The sequence below is a fragment of the Argiope bruennichi genome, chromosome 4, assembly GCF_947563725.1.
Source record: "Argiope bruennichi chromosome 4, qqArgBrue1.1, whole genome shotgun sequence".
Classification (NCBI taxonomy): domain Eukaryota; kingdom Metazoa; phylum Arthropoda; class Arachnida; order Araneae; family Araneidae; genus Argiope; species Argiope bruennichi.
The window spans coordinates 970068-989882 of NC_079154.1; the positions used below are offsets into that span (position 1 = coordinate 970068).

Genomic DNA, 19815 nt, shown 5'->3' on the forward strand with positions numbered 1-19815 from the left:
ATGAAATCTCTTAAAGAGTTGGATTCAATCATTTTTAAATTACCTGTAATAATATGACCTTTATCTACATCTATAAAATCTTTAAAGTTTTCTTTGTTACAGTAACAATCTGTTATATTTATTTTATCTATATTTTTGCTATAGTAATTATAATTACAAATTTTTTTCTTTAAAGTTGAAGTGTAGCTAAACGCTATTGAAACAGTTGTTTTCTCTGCAAGAGGAAAAAATATATTATTATTATGTATAATTTTGAATAATTTTAGATATTCGAAGTAAATATCCAAGAATTGAATCACACAGAATTCTTTGTAAACATTATTTTTATTATTAAAAAGTAAATCGTTTTTTCCAATGTTAAGCTTACATTTAATTAGATCTAGAATAATACATTTTGTGTACGAATTTTTAAACTCTAAATCTCCGAATTTATTATTTAATAACGATTTAATTTTATTATTTCAAAGACCAAAAATGTATTTTCTAATTTTGTGAATGTTTTCACTATTGTGTTCCAGATTACAGTAATTTCGAAATTCCTCAAATATTATTTGAAAATTGTCCCCTTTATGAATGAAGCAGGAAGCAAGACAGAACACGATGGAACACTTTTGTAGAAATAAAATTTTTTTACCTGCTAATGGTATGTACTTTCCTTTTTGTTTTAATAATTGGTTGAGAGAGTTCTGGTATAGTTTGTATTATGTTATCGTATTTTTCGCTTAAAAGTGGAGATTGTATTCTTTTCTGATTTATTGTATTATTTTTGTATAAAATGATGTATCTCTTAGGCCTTAATTTCAGGGGATTTTCGGGTCACGAGGGGTCAATATTGTTGGACTGGAACAGAATTACAGAAAAAATTCCTCGTTTTCAATCCTTGCCTGAGGGTGACCCTTGAGAAAGTCTTCAGGCCGGATTCTTTTTATTTTTGTTTAGTTTTGTTTCTAGTTCTCCTTTTTACTTTATTAACTGGATATTTATTACTAATTAGGTTAGGTTCATCTGTGTGTTTAGTAGCAGTTGCATTAACGCTCTCTAAATACAATGGTGCTTTTACAGTTTGATTCAAAATTAATTTTAGTTTTAGATTGTTTCGGAAATACTTTTCAATTTGGAATATATGTATGTATGTAGATATATATATATATGATAAAGTTTTATTGCTTTATTGATTTCTTTAGTCAAAAATCCCGATTCATAGAAATTTGTGAAATAAGTATATGATATAAATTTTAATTTCCTGCTAAGTAGTTGACGGCTCATGAGATAAATGTTTAAAGGTTGATTACAGAAAATATCCTTGGGTTTTAAAAACTAGGCACAGGCAGGTCTGAGATATTATCATTCATAGCTTATTGTTTGTTGGCAATTGCTTCTCTGCAGAAACGTTTATATTGCTTGAATTAGGATTTGTCGTTAGCTTTATATAGTGATCCACTTCTCCATTTTAGTATTGAAACAGTGGCAGCAAATATCTGCATCGGTGCCGCTGTGGCCAGACTTATCACTTGGGAAGAACATTTGCAAAACTTCTGTTCATAACATTCCAGCTGATCCTATTGCTTGAATATTTGTCGCTGCTGGGCATATCAGAGAATCTCTTACGCCGCGCTCCCTCGATGCTCACAATTTGGTGGTTCAATCTCCTCAAACACCGAGATGCGACGAAGTTTTGAGAAATAATATGGACTAAGCAGTTGTCAACGATACTGAAAGTAATAATTTAGATATTTTCAAGTTCATTCTTCTCAATACAACACGTACATTATTTTAAGTCTTTTCTTCTGAGCATAATACAGGCTTAGCAAGAAATAAGTGACTCACTTCAGAGGGCTCTAAAATGCGTTCTATTAATCCAAATGAAATAAAATTTGAACTACATATTATTTAGATGATGCGCTTTAGATTTATTAAATAAAAAAATTAATACAAAAATTCACTGTTGGTGGTATTGTAATACACATAAAACCATTTAATATGGTTTATAATTGTTAAATAAATGTAAAATTAAAATTGCCCAAGATATCGTCCTTCATTTTCAACAATATGCTCTAATCGGTAAATCATATTATCTATAGATGACCCCATATTAAATCTACCGAAATATTAAGAATATGGCACTGAGTGTTGCCCTTCAGATCCGGTAGAGATGATGGCATTTTAAGGTAGATATAGTCCTTCGAATAACCACACAGCCAAAAGTCGCAAGAGGTGTTGTCTGGCGAGCGAGAAGGCCATTCTATAGGGAAATGACGGCTGATAAACTTGTGCTTCTGTGAAAAGCTGTATTAACAATTGCTTTACATGACGATCAATATGAGGTGATGCACCATTCTACATGAAAATGATCTCTTGAAGGCATCCACGCTGTAGAAGAGTTGGGATTACAAAATCCCTCAGCATATCATGGTACCATTGTCAGAACAGGTTTGAATTCAATTTGAAATGATCTCTTCAAAGAAATACGGTCCAATGATAAAGGTCGCTGTAAAACCACACCATTCTATCACATTTTCAAGATGCAAGGGTTGTTCCTTGATAACGTGAGGGTTTTCCTTTGTCCAAATTCGACAGCTATGGGTGTTAACTTGCCCATTGAGGTAAAAAGGGGCCTCATCACTCCACAGAATGTTCCCTGGCCAAGTTGTGTCAACCACCATCGAGCAAGGAACTGAAGTGAAAAAGTTTCACGGACCTCTAAGTCCCCGTCATGCAACAGGTGCACGGATTTGATTTTATATGGATAAAAATACAAATTCTGTCGTACAGTTTTTCGTACAGTTGAATACAGCATATACAGATTACTTGAAGCAACTGGCAAACTCACACTATTATGCGGCGACTGATTGCTGGCTTCAACGAGCGCGGTCGCAACATTTTCGACGCTGGAAGGCGGGATGCGTTTTCGCCCTCTACCTGGAATAATGCCCAGTTTTTTCAAATTTCTGCACTATCTTGCGTAGGGCACCTGGATGCATTGGACCTCTTCGTATTTGCTTCATACGACGAAATTCCATTAGAGTTGCAACGGAGTTTTGTTGGTTCTGTTAAAACAATTTCCCCAGTAGCGCTTTTTCTTGAAACGTAGGCATGACTAACAGAGAAGAAACTAATGTTCGTGCAGAATCCGCCTTCTTGTTATCCAAAGAAAAATGGAAATAGACATGCGCTGTAAAGCAAATTATGTTTCATATTTTCAATATATGCAAATAAATGCCATTTGTTGATGAATTTTTGTGCTAATTTTTTTTAATAAATGTAAAGCGCATCTGAATAATCTGTAGTTCAAATTTAATCTTATTTGGACCAATATAAAGCATTTTAGAGACCTCTGAAGTGGGTAACTTATTTCTTGCTAACCCAGTACTTTGTTTGACCCATACATTCCCAAACAAATAAAAAAGATTTTTTGTCGCGTTTTACACTTTAACTGAAAATTTTGCATTTGTATTCTGAGCCCATCAACCTATCATTAATTAATCTTCGGACTGCACTCTAATTTTCCCACAACGGGCTCTTAATACTTTATCCCGGTAGCAAAAGGACAGAGTTCTAAACTAACTGTCGAGAGAGATTCACCTTTGTCAGTGAGGTACTTGGGCTTCAAAACGTAGCCGCATTTTCCATTCTGCGAAAACTTCGCTTCGTGAATGTACATGGGCTCATCCCAAGTCTGGTAATTCAAGGCAACTAGAAAAGAAAATGATAATCAGTGAATTTAGTATAGCATCAGTGTATACAAAAACAAAAATTTAACCGTGAAAAGAATATAAAGACGCACTTTGGAATCTATAAGAAGTGCCTTTCGATGCAGTGGATTAAGACCTGGTTCATTGGGATCATTGTAAAACAGCACTAACCTATTTTGGAAGGATTTCATCAGATGATGGAAAAGAAAGCTGAGCTGATTCTTCCTCTCCAGCGAAAGGATATTTGACCTCAGAGGGTTTAACGTACGCCAAAATGCAATCCATGAACCAGCCAAAATTCTTTCAACAGGACACTTCATTCTCAATTGTACCTAATCGTATTCTATGACTCGTGAAATGTCAGTTTCATGAAGTGATTGTTACATGCGCTGGTTTTCTATATATACTGTAGCTTTTATGAAGTGACATTTGTGCATAAGAATCGGATGATACAGTCAAATAGTAAACTGAAATTTTAAATTATTGGTTCTAAACTGAAATAATAATAACAATCTGATCATATATATATTAAAAGCACAGAAAAGAAATACTTTATGTCCAATTTTGACCCTTTTTCAGTTACGCAATTATGTGTTCTTCAATCGGTCAATAGAATGCTACCACACACACACATTCTTTCGTCTTTATTATTGGTAGAAACATGGAGAGATTATATTTCCAGTCAATGAAAACGGCAGCTTTAAATACATACTTTTCCTCATAACAGCAATTTCTCTACTCCATTGAAATTCACATGCATTTATGTGTAACCCATCTTCGTCATACTGAGAAACTGGTGAAGAAGAAAAGAATTCTTTTCCCCTCGTGTGCTTATTAACAAGCACAGCCTATAGCTAATCAACGAAATGATTTTTTTTGTGTGTGTGTCAAATTTCTTTACGTGTCTGCATGTCTTAGGCGGCAGCCTTCTAACATCCAGACAAAACTGGCAGCAAGCCTTTTACTATATCTAGTTGTGTTCCTGTTTTCCACTCCATCTTAAAATGCTACATTTTAGAGGGGTGTGTTTACAGGAGCATTTGCTTACCAGTCGGAAAAATCTTATGAAGTTACTTGCTCTTTGTTTACCTACCCAGCTGACACCCGACGCTCCAGTACGGCACCGGATCGTAGTTGGTGGAATCTGTCCGGGTTCCTTTCGGGTAGATGCGGGACACGTGCCTCCGGTTGTGGGCCACGAAGGCTTCTCCTTCGCTGTAGGCCAGATTCAAGGCCACCGTCTCCGAAAACGACGACATCTCGTTGAATTGCCCTAAAGAGGGATAAAATGAAAAAAAAGGCTGCATTGAGAATACACATACTATATGTAATACTTTTATTTACTGCTAAAGCAGGGATAGTGTGTAAAATTTCGAGTGCAAAGCCAGTTCACGTTGAACGAAGAATCTACCAGAAAGGTAAGAAGGTAAGCTCTTGCCTTCTTCTGTGGTGGTTATTTCTCTACTTTTGGACCTTTAATGTGAACAAAGTCTTATTTCAGATTATATGTAAAGCAAAAGCATCAGAGAAAAAAGTTCAAAACACAGAAAAGCTAATTCTTCTTCTTGAACACGACCAGAATACTGAAAATAATATCACCTTAACAAACGCATTGAACCAGTGACTGAATCAGAATAAATTAAGGAAATCAGAAAATTTTATTTTTAATTTTTAAAAGCTGAGTTTGTATTTGTATCATTAACTTAAAGCTGCACTGGGCTCATTGGAGAGAACTCTGCGCAATCAGATGAGATGAGCACATAATATAAATAATAGGAGAAATCAGTATGAAAATTGATATGATTGAAATTTGATATATGGTATATTGTAAAATGATGGTGTTGTTTCGAATTTGAAAATAATCTAGTGCAGTTTCAATGATAGAATAATCAGCTCATTGCATAAAGACGATGCGATGGTCTGATCAAATCTGTGCAAATCGATAGTAATTAAAGCTACTAGAATCAATGACGTATTTTTTAACAGTAATGTCATCTTTTCAACGCACCCTAGTTTCACGTTAAGAACATACATTATAATTCAAGATTTAAAAACAAAAATGCGATATTTCAAAAAAAAAAAAAAAAAACAGTAAAAGTACGATATATCTCTTCCAAACACTTGAACGCAAAAGAATACACGGACAGAATAATTTGATTCATTTTTGTGTGTGTGCGTGAACTCAGGATGACGGGTATCGAGAACAATTTAAAAAGCTTCAGAATCAGTTTTATGGGAGAAGCTCTCAAAAAAGTAAAATAAAGATAATAAACGGAGAGCCATTGACAGACTCGTTCTTCATTCACGTCGTTCGAGTGCCACCTGGAATGAAATCACTGTAGCATAAGCGGTGCTCTTTTTCAAACACAGCAAGTTTTTATTAACTCACTTTTAACCTGTTTGTCTTTTTGATGCGGATTTTACAATCGATTTAAAACGAACTTCCCGAAGAATTGGAGCCTTGAAACTTTAAACATAGTTCAGATTTGGATGACAATACGATATTAACACGCTATTTTGTCTTCTGTCTGTTCGGTACAAATTTTGCAATTGATTAGAAAATTTTCCTTACTAAGGGATGATGTCTTTCCAAGTCATTACCTCCTCACGAAATAGTTTAAAATCAATTGCAAAATTTGACGTACACAAGACTAAAATATAAAACTGCGTATTATTAATTTTCAGAATAATTTGTACTGGTCCAGAAGAAATTATTTTATACTTATTAGTCCATTTTAAAAATATGGTACATTAAAAAAATAAAATAATTTTCTACTTGTGCTTAAGTTTCGATGCTCATTTTTACACTCATACTTTAACTAAAAGATTGATTATAATAAATTAGATCCATGATTACGTGAAATAAAAGATTTCTCAGCTTAAATGTGTCTGATACTTTTATAAAAATTATAATAAAAAACATTTGATGTGATTTGAGATTTGAGACTTCACTGGAAAGCATCGAATGGCTGTGGACGATGAGTCGTGCGGAATATTTACTTTTATGTTTATGAATTTTACTCACAGCACACTCTGCATTCGCTGAAAGATCCGAACCTCTTGGCGGAGAAGTAGTTCACCAAATCGGACAGTGCTTCGGCGATTCGAGGAGCGTGAGACTGGAAAGAAAATTGAGAGTTTTACGATGATAGTTTGATATCGGCTTACAATAATGATTGTTTCGGATGCAAAATCTATGTGTTTAAAATAATAAGATAATCAATGAATCAGTGATCCGATTTAACCAATTAGTGTTTCATATGATCAAAAAAAAAAAAAACACTACCTCACAGAACATTCTCTTAAGGGAGTTTCCACTGCAAATATGGATCCGATTTCTAATTTTTTAAAATTTTATATGAAAGTTCATGGTCCCTAAATAACTACCAATGGCCATCCATCCCTTTCACTCTATTTCGTGAAATATTAAGGAAGGAGCCCTCAGCATCAATAGCTAGATTGACATTGCCACTTCTTTACGCCAATACAATTTCGGCGCTTTCAGGTGAACTAATCAATCAGAATGTTCCATCCTTATTAGTTAAATAATATTTTAATTTTCTTTTATATATATTCCTTTAATTATGTTCTTATACTTTTGTTGTGATAGTCTGTAAATCCTCAAAGATGACTGGCATGGCCAGATGAATCGTGTTAATATTCGCCGCCTTCAACGCCCCTATAAATACAGCTATTTCGACTAATTTTGATAAGACACATTTTGCTAAACTAAAAGAAAGTATCTTCTTAAATGATGATTACAAAATAATGATAGAGCCTTCTGATTGATTAGTTCTGCTTGTAAAGCGGTGAAATTAATTAAAGGGGAGGACTACCTAAGTTTTATAAAAGTTAGGTGAATATATTCACCAATATCCCTCGAAAATTGCGGTGAGATGAGCAGATGATTCTTGTTGACTTATCTAATCAGGAAACTCATACCTTAGGATAATAATCAAAAAAATCTAAATAAGTAGCAATCAAAAGAGCATAGAGGAACATGATTTTTGAGGCATAAATTATTTGCCTTCCTCTCTCCGTTATCGAGACATATGTCTTAAAGAGTCTGGCGACATTTTAAGAAAAGTCGCCAATTGTGGCGACTTTTCGTCAGAAATTGAAGGTTCTAAAACATAGATCAGAGTGTCGATATCTGACCGAGATATAAAATCTTAAAGTTTTCTAATTTATTTATTTACTTTAGACAACACAAATAAAGAAAAAACGTGGTTTTAAATCATAAATTTTAATAATCAGATTAATATAAAATATACAAATCATAGATATAGTAATATAATACTGATTACTGACGTGTGGGACTAAGCAAAAAAAAAAAAATGATTGAAGCAATAGCTGGATTAAATTGAATAACAATTCAATCTAATGCAGCTATTATAATGATCAACCTCCTGCGACAAAAGTGTTTGGAATGGAGGTGGCCAAGTATGCAATAACCTAGACTTGTACGAAGCATAGCGAATCATGTCGGAATATTGCGGCGCCTTAAACTGGAAATGAACAAGTGGCTGAAATTTGATGGTGTTATTGCAATGAAAAATATCGACCCCTCCTTCCATTATTGCCCTGTAGGATATATACGTCGGGAAAACTGCTTCCAGGATAGGAAGAATACAACATCCATCTCTCAAAACTTCTATCTCATTCGTCTTATATAGCGTTGGCGACATTCCTGCACAGCCAAGCATGGATTATTCTAGAAGAGTCGTTGAAACTTCATTCATATTCTAGATGTCGACGTTTTGATCAATGTTTTCGGAATCTTCTTATTTCTTGACAAAAGTCACCAACACTGGCGACTTTTCTTAAAATGTTGCCAGTCTCTTTAAGACCTTTTATCTCGATATAAGAGAAACGAGGGCAAATGATTTCACTATGCTCTTTCGATTGCTATTTATTTAGATTTTTTTTAATTATTACACTACTTTAGGGCTTCACTGAAACGAGACTTAACTATGAAAAAATTGGCGAAATCGGTACATTGGATGTCCATTTAGTGGTTGTGATTGGAGAAGTCTGCCAAGACTTTACTCGTCACAGAATGTGCAATGAAACAATGTTTTGAAGGTTCTCTTGAGAATGAATCGGAGAACAGACGGCGGTGAACAGACGATCGCTAATGATTTAATTAGGTATTTTTAACTTTCATATGAAATAAGAATTAGAGAAATTGGTTCAGTAATTGAGATTGAGGGAATGGTTCCTTTGTTTTGTCAATTATTTTAAACAATTAGAGAATTTTTTAAAAAAAATGTATATCGAAACTAATAGCTACGTCAGTTTCCGAGCGAGCTGAGCTTTTCCGGCCCTCTAATAAGAAGGAATAAAAAGAAAAAGATAAACATAATTTTCGCTCTCAACAAAAAAAATTGTACTTTTCGGACTGCACTGAACTAGAATTGCATTCGCTTCTCTAATAAGTAAGATGAGGCCATAAAAGTCTCTAAAAAGTTTCATTAAAAAACAATGTTTAACAATTTGGCTACATTCTGGCGCTGCTTTAAGTTTCTAAAACTAATTAAGCAGCCAACCCTTATTATATATAGACAGATACTCTTCTTAAACGTATCAGTCAACCGGAATCCAGAAAATTTGAGGAATTTTTCTTTCACACTTCGAAAAAAAATGAAGCAAATTTCATAAATTTGTTACATTTGTCTTTTTACATTATTTTCTACAGAGTCAAATGAATGACGTTGCACTTTTTATATGGATTGAATAAAGAAAATTAAAATATAAAACAAAAAAGATGACATAAAACATCGATTTTGACAAGAAAACTTATGGGAAGAAAAATGTAGTGAATCCTCTACATATAATTAAAATTAAATTATTTGTTAATTCAAAACTAAATTTAAAGTGGGAACAGTCATTTAATTTATCAGTTCCATCCAGCCAGATAGCTATTATTTTCCAGTCAATTAGAAAATACACTACATTAGAAAAGTTAAAGAACAGCTTGATTTTCAATGCCTTTTTTAAATAGAACAAATATAAATTTGGCATAAATGAAAATTTAATTACATGCATTAAATCTCAAGTAAAAAAAAATAATAAGGTCACCTCATTCTTTTCGCGTAAGAAACGAGCAATTAGTAAATCATATTTATGATTCTTACATTAAGTCCCAGTTTCATCTCTGTTTCTAAATAATATTTGATAGCTTTAAATTCTTGGATTGAAAGTGTTGTTACTTATGCACGGGAGAAAGGATGCTTCAAGATGTCTTCCGCTTTGTGACCCACAGGTATTTGAATCAGCTCTAAAGTGAAAATTCAGTTCCGAGGTCAAATTCGATAGAGGGAAGAAGGCCACTAATATTTATCTCTTGTCTGGTCATTTTTCAGAAATAGGATTTCATCAGAATGTGTGCGTCCCTTTGATCCATCTGCAAAAAGGATCATGCTTGTTTTCGGAAGTGGAGATCAATACTTATTAAAGATAATAATTCTGGTCGTACTCCGAACACCTGGGGAGAGCATGTGCTGCCATTAGTCTCCCATTCCAGAACGAGACAATTATAGAGTGGTGAAATCATGGTTTGGAATGGAATTTAATTGGGTGTCTACACTTACTTCCATGTGGTGAAAATTCTGACTAGAAGACACGTACAGGTGAGATTCATGAATAGTATATTAGAAAACATGCTTGTGTTATTGGTAATGCTAATCGATGATCTGCGCGATGAGATTTAAATTTAAAAAATGATTGGAAAACAAGGTGCCAGGTTGAAAAGAAAGAAACTCACCGGGGCGGCCATAGGTAGGTCGGGCAGTTCGTTTCCTTCCAAGTCTGGCGTGGGAGCGGCGGCCATCATGGACCTGATGGCTTCTTCTCTCTCCTCCTCGTCCTCCAACATGAACTCCTCCGGTGCCATCATCACACCGTCCTCCAAGCGAGGGGGCTTCAGCTGCTTGCTCTGCGAATGGAATCAATATTACTTGGAAGAAGGAATTGTTAAATGGTTGTGTTATAATAAAATTGATAATTAAATCAAAAATAAATAATTAAACAAAAGCATGACACAAAGCGCATCAATGTTCTTAGAAACCTCCAAAGAAAAAAAAGAGTTTTTGAATTGTAGGACTTAACATATCAACAGCTCGAAATTTGCGTTCAGCAGCATGATATATTAAAGTGAAGATACTGATTAGGCCTTGAAACTAATATTAATAATGTGTTCGCAGCATAATATACAGCTCAATTAAGAAAAAAGTGTATCAGATTAAATAAAGGAATTCATAATTTTAGTAACGAATGAAAATATTGTAAACCTTCAAATAAAGTATTACAAGATGGTAGAAGGAAAAATAATTTTAAGAAGAAAAGAATTGAGTTGAGTTTTTATTTGCTCTGTTTCAAAAAACGATTGAAAACTGTGTATTTTTTACGATAGTAGCTTAAATAATTGGTTCTAAAATAGATAAAATTAACGTTTAAAAAGAACAAATCCAAAAGCTCCCACCAGTGTTTCAGCAACGGAAATTTTGTTATGCGTATCAAAATATGCCTGTTTATCACACAAACAGCTCATTCTGCTCGAATAGTCGAGCAATAAAAGAAAGGGAAACGACAGACGCACTTTCAACTGCAGGTATTTATATACGAAATATGTAATTAAAAAAGAACATCACGCAAGCAACTTTGATTTCGTACGATTCTATAGAGCAGGAGTTTTTTAAGAATGTGTCGCAAACTCATTTTGTTTCGACCCATTGAAAATAATTCAAACATTATAAATAGTGTTCCACAAAGGGGTTTACACTGCTCGAGTTTTAATGACTTGAACGAAAATTATAAAAAAATATTTCGTTCTCCAAAACGTCCTCTTTATTTGTTTGCTTTCAGGTCAGTTGCTGTTATGGATAGGATGGCAGGGAACTCTTCCTTTGAGATGGCGAGAAGCGCGGAGATGATGCACGTGCAACGATTGCGAAATGGTGAAAGAGGGAAGAAATTGTGGGTGGTGTGGCAGGAAAAAAAAATCGGTATCGGCAGAAAGCGAAGTTGGAGCAGAGGAATAAACTTTCAGGAATCCTTCGAGACGTTTGTGTCGTAAAAGTTCGCGTGATTCAGATGTGAGCAAGTCAAGTATCCATCGCATTTTAAAGCAGGCAAAGTGGGAATCCTACATTCCAAGGCTGAATCTCGCGATGAACGAGGACGAGCTTCCAATTTTGTGCAGGGATTTGTGATGACGAACAGTCGACTCATTTGATTTTTGACCTCATGAAGCGACTTTCAAACGGAATGGAACTTAAATCGCCACAATTATGCGTACTTGCTAAGAGAAAATCCCAATGTTATGAAAAAAACGAGTTGTTAATCTTTCTGCTTATCAGAGTGGTGTGATTTATCTGTCAGAGAACTTCTAGATCCTTTTTTTTTGGGGGGGGGGGGACTGGGAGATATGCCATACCTTAATATGTTGATGGAAGCAACCAACTCTACCTAGATAAAAAGTGTTTTTGTAGCAACATGATGCAATACCACATCATCATCAAGCCATTCGGGCAATTCTGGCATGAGACATTTGCTGAGACGAGGATAGGCTGACGAGGAAGAATCAAATATCCACCTGGCTATCCCAATTTAATTCTTTCAAACTTCTTGATAAGGGGAATTCTAAAGAATACTGTCTAACAGACAAAAACATGTACGCTATGAAAAGGACGACTGGACCTTTGAATACATTCCTTCTAGAAACCACGTCGCATATTTTTCGATCTGTTTTATGACTTTGCAGACGGTACACTACTGCTCTTAAAGATAATTTTAAACATCAACAGAAATGTTTTATACACCTTTGAGACCTAAAAAAAATCACATTTTTATTATTTTTTCGAATTTCAAACAGTATGAACCCTTTTGTACAGCTTTCTGTGTTCCTGTTGTCCTCTTGCAAAAAGTCGATGGGCAGTAAAGAAGCATATTCTCGTCAAATTTTCTCACCTTGATGAAAATCTTCCTCGCCAGGGCTTCAGGTGATGGGAATTCTTCTTCGTCGTCCCCGACTGGGTCCGTGTACAGGTACTCTGCAAATAGTAGGCGGGTTATGAGATAATAAAAGAACACTTTAATTTATGTCTACTCACTTTACTTACTCGCTCACACTTTAGCAATAAATGCACAATGAATGAAAATTTGTACTTGAAAAAATTCTGTTATTAATTAATCGCTATACCCGTGACTCTACTGTGAATATCTGTGTTTCGTTGTGTAAAAAACAGAGAAACACATATATTTTTGCATCATACAATTTTTACATTCAGCCCCTTTAAAAGTTTTTACCTTAAACCCTAATTAATAACAACTCTAAAAGTTTCGGATAAACGAGATTATTAGTCTCACCTTTTGGCTCATTTATACAAAGACCGGTCTGAGTTCTCACACTAAAGTTTTGTAACATATTTTAGCATGGTCATGGGGATAATATGATGTTTCTAGATTGACATTGGCAACTTTAAGTCATGAAATTTTAGAGAAGACAATTTTAAGAGAAGATTAACTAAAAGGTACTTTGTATCAGATATTTAACAACTAATACATTTATATGCATTATATAAGCATACATGCGATGCACGCAGAAACTATTTTGACGTATTTTGCCAGTTACTTCCCTGCTAGTGTGGAACAACGCATTTCAAAATCGACACTGCAGAGATTATCTCACCATAACAGTTGGCACTCATTCAGCATTCGCAGAGTACATGGATTATTATGGCTGTTACATGGGCATGTAGAATTTTACAATTGTGCCCTAGGTAAGATCAAATCCTTCCTTTATGAAATATGCCATTTAAATAAACGAGTATACCTTTAATCGCCATAGGAGCATTCATCTTCAAAACCATCACTTTGGTAATAGTAAAAATCTATTTATCGTGCAAGAGATCACAAACATTGGCAATTTTCTATAAATGCATAGTTTGGCCCTTTATAAAACTTGGATTGATTCCATTCTATATAACAAATTCTGTGCTAAATGGTGTCCTATTTATTCAGTTAGTTTTGACAGGCATTATGTCTGAACTAAGAAATGAGTTGCTTTTAGCAGCACAGGCTCTCCGACGAATTCCAAAAGCATGTCTTTTAAGTCAAAGGTGATGAACTCCGCAAGAATTATTAATAGAATGCACCTTTGTTTAGTTGTCAAAGATGCTCATTTTGAACAAGTTTTAAGTGCTTCAATGAATGTATAATCAGACCATTTTTAAAATTTAATGGAAGATAACAAATAAGTCCTTACTTCCTGATTCCACCCTTTTAATGATCTTTCGGGATAAGAATAGTATGCCTGAAGATTACAAAGAAAGTGTCCCTCTAACACCACTAAGATCTATGAAAAGAGGATCTAAGTTAAGAAATGTGTCTTTTAATACTTCAGCAAACTTTTCAGAGCGAAGCATAAACTTTGTATCTCTATAGATGTCCATAAAAAGATAATTTGAGCATTAACATTTTTTCGCTATGAAAGTCGTGTAGGCATTTGAGTTTTTTTAAAAAAATATTATTATTACTCTTTACAGAAGCCTAAGAAGAAGCTTACATTTGGGTGCCTTCATTAATGAAACTTCGCAGGTGGAAGCATATAATTGCAACAGTTAAGGAAATGTTTCACTTTTTATTAACACCCTGTAGAGTTTTCGATATTCCACGTATCAGCATGCACGCTACCTGACAGAGTGCAAAAATTTATATGCAAATCCGAAATGACTGTAGAAATTTTTTAATTGATAAATGGAATACCTGTTTCGATCATAAAATCAATAGATCCAGTCAATGCCCAAAATCTAAGCTAGAAAAATATCAAGTGAATTTTGCTGTAATTATAAACTATCCTTTTCTATCCTTGCAGAAAAATGAACTCAAGAGTCATGCAGAAAGGCATACGAAAAAAAATATGTGTGCACTTTTATTTAAGTTAAATCACCTACTTCATAAATGTCCCTGTTTTCGTTATATCTATACGATTCACATTCGTAAAAAAAAAATACATAAAATAAAAGTATTTTAATCATTTATTTCCACAGAAGTACTCACTCCCAAGGATATTTCTGAAGTGTTCTGCCATCTTCACTTGGTATGGTAAGGAGCAATGGTTTTCTATGGATAGGATGACGGGATATCTGCAAAATATCAAGGTCTAATGCATTTCAAAATGGACTAATATACGCATATATACACTGGCCTCCAAAAGTGAAGGGGCGCCCTAAATCTTCCTGTACACTTTCTAATAAAATTGTACGTCTTGAGCAAGGCCACATCTTCATCTTCATTCCCACATGTGAAAGTTGTGTGCTGTGTAATAATGCAAAGGAAATCGGTATTTGCATTATAATTGCATGCCATGGACGAATAGTACTTGCAAAAGATTGATCTTTGGCGTGAATCTCGTGCTTTTACCGAATCTTATGTGCAATCTTTGTTCTTTATGGCCTTTCTTGTTGATGCCATTAATATAAAAAAAATTGAAAATGTATTTTGAATGCCTGTTTCCTGTTGAAACCAAAATTTGATATGGAACTACAATTGCAATCACATACCAGATTTCTTTCACTTAAGTTTTACTTTTCAGAACTATTGTATTTACATACGTGCGAAAGTACAAACAAACAGATGGTACCATAGATATAATTCCGAATGTGAAGCATACACTTATTTTAGATAACCATAATATATCTGTTTAACTCTTTACATTTTCTAGTCGTCGTATTCCCTTGCAATCGGTTAGCTGGACAAACAAACTGCCTCTGAGTCATTTGACCGACTGAATTTCATACGCTTCGTTCAAAATTTGATAGAAATCCGGAAATTTGGGGTTCAATTCATATGCCAAATTTCATCTGTTTAGCTCAAAGCGTTTTTGAGTTACCGTCTTTAGAAACAGACAGAGATACGGACATATTTCCACTTTTTAAGTGGAAATATATCCGAAAAGTGGTTTCTGAGGAGTTTTATACAGGCTATTATTCCGGGAAGTGGTCCCCCAGAAACTTTCACGCATGCTTCTTAATAAAGAGGCTATAAATCCGCCCTCCTCCGGCATAAAATTGTGGACCTTGGGTCAACGCCGTAGGTACCACGAGCATTTTGTGCCATTAGTTTATTTTATGCTTTTCATTGTTTTCCTTCTGGAACAAAGACTATTTAAATTAATTTTAAGAAATCAAATGAAGATGAAAGAAAATGTTTTAAAAGAAAATTGATTGAGAATTATTGATTGATTAAGTAATTCATTTCATAATTTGTTTTAGACTTCTACTTGAGAAAAAAAAAGTAAATAAATATCTTATTCTGTTATTTTTCTATTTTAGTTTTTTTTCCTTTGTTCCCAGCTGAAACCTAAGCAGTGTTTACTTTTATTAAGTCCTTGTAAATACAGTGTTTACTTATTAAGTCCTTGTAAATTTCTCTTCAAATTCAATAAAGGAAAAAAAATAATTTAGGTGAATTTTTAAGAGTAGGAGAGAATAACTGTATTAGAATTCAGTTAGTGATTTTCTATAATTCACATCCGAATTTTCGACTGGTTTTCGACACCCGCTTTCGGAAAAGCAAAGCTCCTCCTTTCAAAACTCTGGTTGTCGTCAATAGGAGGAAAAATCATTGGGTGGAAGAGATTCCGCATGTTGTTTTTGTTAGGAGGGAATAGTTCGAAATCTTTGACCCTGGGTTTGATCTCCCGCTTCTTCGGTAGCTCTATTTGAGTTATCGTCACCTTTTCCAGATTCGGTTTTCACACATTACTTTAACTTATCAGCTCAATAACTTTTTTTCACATCATTCCCGACTTCCCAGTGAATGAGAAAAGGAACCGACCGATTCAATGGCCTCAACAATAAATTACATCAGTAATCAAAACTGGAGCTGCCTCTCGCCCTTTGCAGTTCAGTTACCCCTAAGAATTTATGTATTTGATATTTAAGTTATGCTAAAATTCGAATCTAGAATTTCCATTTAATCTCGAGGATTGTTTGACGAAACATTCAACTCCGAAACATCGGTTCAATCGGTGCTTTCTATTTAAAAATGGAAATCTTCAAAATGCGAAGTGCGAATTAAATGAACGGATCAAGAGTTGTGTTTAATTAATAACTGAAATGTCAGTGACTGTAAACACCTCGAGTTCAAAACTTGAGTTACATCTTATTATAGAGATGCTGAAATTTATATATAAATTGAAAGCACTTAAAATTTTCTTAGAAACAAAGAAGGCTTGATTAGCTGAAGTTTCAAATTGAGATCTTTAATATGGACTTACTAATCAACACCTAAAAGGTATTAAAATATAAGTTATGATTGAGGTTTCATTTAAAATTATATCAAGAAAAGATAGTATTTAAGTATAATTCTGTGAGGGCATACATTTATTTTTGTATGTGCTGAACCTCTAGTGACCGCAGAGAATATTGGCTGTGTTTCATTTCAGTTAAATTTCTTGGGCATATCTTGAGGCTCGCGATATTTTAAACGTGGCAGACAGAAAAGTTAGATGGTTTTACAACTCTTCGAATGGAGTTGAGTCATATGAAGACATGCTGCAACAAACTAAGCAGTGCTCTCCTTTCTTGGCTTTCAACAATGGAAATAAATCACACGATTCGATGAAGCAAAGAAAACCGGTTGAATTTCATTTTAAACAAGAAAGCAATTGATGAATTTTATAAAAAAAATATTTGTAGCGTCCCTCTATGCTGCACAATATTCCAAATAATTATACTAGCCTGACAGCTGTCCTATTATGAGTATGTCTATTTTGGATGAGTTATTATTTGAAAATATACTGAAAAAACAATGATGTAACATTTAAAACATTTAGTCACAACACAATGTTACATCCAGATTTTCAGTACATCTATAAAAGTGAAAAACAGAACAGCTGATTTCAGTCCTGGTTGGCTCTGATTGGCTGGCCAGAAAATGCCATTCGCAACAAAATTCAGGAAACATTTGCAAGGCAATTAAATGGATGTCATTAAAAAATATTTTTAAATGGCATAAAAATGTGAAAGTAATAGTATTCACAAGAATATATGTGGTAAATTAACTCCACAAGAGGACTCTCTGCATGTTCCCGATGAGGGCAGAGTTCAGCAGAGGAGAGAGAGACGTGTTCGAGAAGGTTGTGACCGGAACTCGAAAAGACATGATCCTCTGAAAAAGATCGAAACTGGAATTCTTGCGTAGAAGAATTCATCTACGAATACTCAATGGACAACGCGTAGATCGGAAAGATCCTTTGAACTGTCCATCTTCATGTAACATCATCGAATTCTCACTTGTAAAAATCATCATAATCATTCTTTGTTAATCAAGAAATAAAACGATAAAGCTAATCCAAGTGGACTGATGCATTAAAACCCATCATACCCACTACCATGGGGACAGCCAGCAATTTAAAGAAGTGTGATTTAAAAATAATTGAAGCAAAATTCGGTGAAACTATACCACTAAAAATACTAAAATTTTGGAACTTAAGAAATTAATTGAACATTTCTGATGTGCTCAAAAACGGGTCAAGAATTTGTCCTTGGCGTCGTCAAATCGATCGTCGAAGATCAGACGGCAAAGGCAGTTAAGGAACAGTCTAAGTTAGAAATAGAAAAAAAGAAATTGGGCGAAGGAGATTAATCTGGAAATTTTTAAAACAATCATTGCCTGGTTATCGAACAAACCTGCTTTTCAGTGTTGAAAATTTAATAAAAAATATTAAAACGCTAACAATTTCTGTTGCTGAGAAACCCGAGGCATTGCATTTGTATTTTACTTCCTTAGAAAAAGCTTTCATTATTAAAGTAGTTTCTAAAGGCTTACAAGCCGAGATACTAATTAATTTGCAAGGGCTTAAAGTTAATAATGTTTTACGTACACAAATGAGGAGGGATGGGTCCGATTATGAAAAATAAAAAAAAATTATTTTTAACTGAATTTCAGCCGACACCTCGAGAATGTTTTAGTAATTTACAAAAATGCTCAACGCTTACCAAATGAATCACATGAAGAATTTGTATCGCGATTAACTGCAACATTTGAATACTATTATCAGGTAAGAGAAGTAAAAAAAGATTTTAAAAAATTTTGTGATCTAATTGTTGCGGATTGTATGAAACGGATTTCAGAACGAGAGAACACACAGGTATCCGCGAAGGAAAATCATGGTTTCAGCTAACTCAGTGAGATCACGAATGTGATTTTTTTTTTCATCTTGTGGTAAACATTATCTGAAATAAGTAATTCTAAAACACACATTAATGGAACGAAAGCATCAGGATCTCAAAAGCAAGGATGAAGAATTCCATCAATCGAATTCCATTCCGTTCGAAACAAAAATCAAAATGTTAAACCGGAAAGTATTTGTTATATATGCTAGGGAAAGGACGAAAGTTTTCATTTCGCTCGTAACTGTCCAAAAAGTGAGGCAGGAAATCAGTTATCAGGAATGTTATATCAGGAATTGGAACTAAGCCAAAAAATATATTATGCAATAGATTAGAATATATTGATATTTTCGTGGATGGAAAAAAATTCTAAAAGATTCAGGAAGTGGGCTTATAATTCTAAACAAATCATTTTTTTTCAACCAAGAGAACATCTAGAAATATACAGGTTAAAACTTGTTTTGGAAATGAAGTTTCTGCTAAAACTGCAACTTTCTAATTTGCTTTTAATGATGAATGATATTCAGGCAGTTATAAGTGATCAATTGGTAAAGGACGGAATTTTCCTGACAAAATGCCTGAATATTATTCAGCCAAATGAATTGGCAAGTGCAATGAATAAGCAGATGAATTAAATTTTTACAGATTGAGAGTAGACTTCCATTTTTTGCGACGGTAATTGATAGTGAATCACTCGATGTTATCCATATAGTTGATGATTGTTTACTAGATCAGGTTCTGCAATTGATAAAAAATTATGAACAACCTCGAGAGACTTATTTACGCTTAAATGTACTAAAAGACGATATCCCAATACGGCAACGGCCTCTCTGATTGCTGCTCGCTGAGTAAAAAATTACCGACAAACAAATAGATGAATAGTTACAAATGGATATAATTAAATATTCTTATTCTGAACATGCATCCCCAATTCTGTTATGCAA

The 19815-nt window shown here is 34.1% G+C and overlaps 1 protein-coding gene across 4 annotated transcripts in view; it reads right to left on the bottom strand.

Annotated features, from left to right (window-relative positions):
* Positions 1-19815, bottom strand: part of LOC129965717 (1-phosphatidylinositol 4,5-bisphosphate phosphodiesterase eta-2-like) — a 162501-nt gene that overhangs the window by 27357 nt on the left and 115329 nt on the right. For all 4 annotated transcript variants that reach the window (XM_056079840.1, XM_056079839.1, XM_056079837.1 and 1 more), the window contains 6 exons: positions 14754-14839; positions 12663-12745; positions 10459-10629; positions 6718-6811; positions 4786-4965; positions 3583-3693 (listed from right to left, as the gene is read on the bottom strand). In XM_056079840.1, coding sequence (XP_055935815.1) covers positions 3583-3693; positions 4786-4965; positions 6718-6811; positions 10459-10629; positions 12663-12745; positions 14754-14839 — 725 coding nt within the window. The remainder of the gene's footprint in view (positions 1-3582; positions 3694-4785; positions 4966-6717; positions 6812-10458; positions 10630-12662; positions 12746-14753; positions 14840-19815) is intronic.